General features: G+C 58.2%; 1 protein-coding gene across 1 annotated transcript in view; it reads right to left on the reverse strand.

Moving 5' to 3' along the window:
• Positions 1–966: 966 nt before the first annotated feature.
• Positions 967–2,396, reverse strand: part of LOC122245702 (uncharacterized) — a 3,014-nt gene continuing 1,584 nt past the window's right edge. The window contains exons 2-4 of the mRNA XM_086556683.1: positions 2,327–2,396; positions 1,177–2,290; positions 967–1,076 (exon numbers count right to left, since the gene is read on the reverse strand). The exon at positions 2,327–2,396 is cut by the window's right edge and continues 217 nt beyond it. Coding sequence (XP_086412809.1) covers positions 967–1,076; positions 1,177–2,290; positions 2,327–2,396 — 1,294 coding nt within the window. The remainder of the gene's footprint in view (positions 1,077–1,176; positions 2,291–2,326) is intronic.

The following is a 2,396-nucleotide window of genomic DNA, read 5'->3' on the forward strand; positions in this document are numbered from 1 at the left end:
TTTCAATGTTATCAATTCAATGGGGTAACTTCCCAACCCGAACAAACATCTCATTTGACTTTTGGTGATATACAGGCCCATCACGACAGGAGCCTCGTCCACAACCTGTGGGACTGGGCATACAGGAGCCTCGTCCACAACCTGTGGGACTGGGCATGCAGGAGCCTCGTCCACAACCTGTGGGACTGGGCATACAGGAGCCTCGTCCACAACCTGTGGGAGTGGGCATACAGGAGCCTCGTCCACAACCTGTGGGACTGGGCATACAGGAGCCTCGTCCACAACCTATGGAACTGGGCATGCAGGAGCCTCGTCCACAACCTATGGAACTGGGCATGCAGGAGCCTCGTCCACAACCTGTGGGACTGGGCATACAGGAGCCTCGTCCACAACCTGTGGGACTGGGCATGCAGGAGCCTCGTCCACAACCTGTGGGACTGGGCATGCAGGAGCCTCGTCCACAACCTGTGGGACTGGGCATACAGGAGCCTCGTCCACAACCTGTGGGACTGGGCATACAGGAGCCTCGTCCACAACCTATGGAACTGGGCATGCAGGAGCCTCGTCCACAACCTGTGGGACTGGGCATACAGGAGCCTCGTCCACAACCTGTGGGACTGGGCATGCAGGAGACTCGTCCACAACCTGTGGGACTGGGCATACAGGAGCCTCGTCCACAACCTATGGAACTGGGCATGCAGGAGCCTCGTCCACAACCTGTGGGACTGGGCATACAGGAGCCTCGTCCACAACCTGTGGGACTGGGCATACAGGAGCCTCGTCCACAACCGCTGGGACTGGGCATGCAGGAGCCTCGTCCACAACCTGTGGGACTGGGCATGCAGGAGCCTCGTCCACAACCTGTGGGACTGGGCATGCAGGAGCCTCATCCACAACCTATGGAACTGGGCATGCAGGAGCCTCGTCCACCTGTGAGACTGGGCATGCAGGAGCCTCGTTTACAACCTATGGAACTGGGCATACAGGAGCCTCGTCCACCTGTGGGACTGGGCATGCAAGAACCTCGTTTACAACCTGTGGGACTGGGCATGCAGGAGCCTCGTCCACCTGTGGGACTGGGCGTGCAAGAACCTCGTTTACAACCTGTGGGACTGGGCATGCAGGAGCCTCGTCCACAACCTATGGGACTGGGCATGCAGGAGCCTCGTCCACAACCTGTGGGACTGGGCATGCAGGAGCCTCGTCCACCTGTGGGACTGGGCGTGCAAGAACCTCGTTTACAACCTGTGGGACTGGGCATGCAGGAGCCTCGTCCACAACCTATGGGACTGGGCATGCAGGAGCCTCGTCCACAACCTGTGGGACTGGGCATACAGGACATGTCCACCTGCGGACTGGCATGCAGAGCCTCGTCCACAACCTGTGGGACTGGGCATGCAGGAGCCTCGTCCACAACCTGTGGGACTGGGCATACAGGAGCCTCGTCCACCTGTGGGACTGGGCATGCAGGAGCCTCGTCCACAACCTGTGGGACTGGGCGTGCAGGAGCCTCGTCCACAACCTGAGGGACTGGGCTTGCAGGAGCCTCGTCCACAACCTGTGGGACTGGGCGTGCAGGAGCCTCGTCCACCTGTGGGACTGGGCATGCAGGAGCCTCGTCCACAACCTGTGGGACTGGGCTTGCAGGAGCCTCGTCCACAACCTGTGGGACTGGGCGTGCAGAAGCCTCGGTCACAACCTGAGGGACTGGGCGTGCAGGACCCTCGTCCACCTGTGGGACTGGGCGTGCAGAAGCCTCGGTCACAACCTGAGTGACTGGGCGTGCAGAAGCCTCGTCCACAACCTGAGTGACTGGGCGTGCAGGAGCCTCGTCCACAACCTGAGTGACTGGGCTTGCAGGAGCCTCGTCCACAACCTGAGGGACTGGGCTTGCAGGAGCCTCGTCCACAACCTGAGGGACTGGTTTTCCAGGACCATCTAAACATTCTGAGCATCCACAGGTTCCGTTATGTAGTCTATGTAGCCAAGAATAAGGTTTGTCAAGATGAAATTTATGTTGTGCAGGAGACTCGTTTCCAGGACCATCTAAACATTCTGAGCATCCACAGTCTCCGCTATGTAGTCTATGTAGCCAAGAATAAGGTTTGTCAAGATAAAATTTATGTTGTGCAGGAGACTCGTTTCCAGGACCATCTAAACATTCTGAGCATCCACAGTCTCCGCTATGTAGTCTATGTAGCCAAGAATAAGGTTTGTCAAGATGAAATTTATTTGGGACTGGGCATGCAGGAGCCTCGTCCACAACCTGTGGGACTGGGCATGCAGGAGCCTCGTCCACAACCTATGGGACTGGGCATACAGGAGCCTCGTCCACCTGTGGGACTGGGCATGCAAGAACCTCGTTTACAACCTGTGGGACTGGGCATGCAGAAGCC

Source organism: Penaeus japonicus, unplaced genomic scaffold, assembly GCF_977035675.1.
Source record: "Penaeus japonicus unplaced genomic scaffold, GWHDUDI00000001_assembly GWHDUDI00000033, whole genome shotgun sequence".
Classification (NCBI taxonomy): Eukaryota; Metazoa; Arthropoda; class Malacostraca; order Decapoda; family Penaeidae; genus Penaeus; species Penaeus japonicus.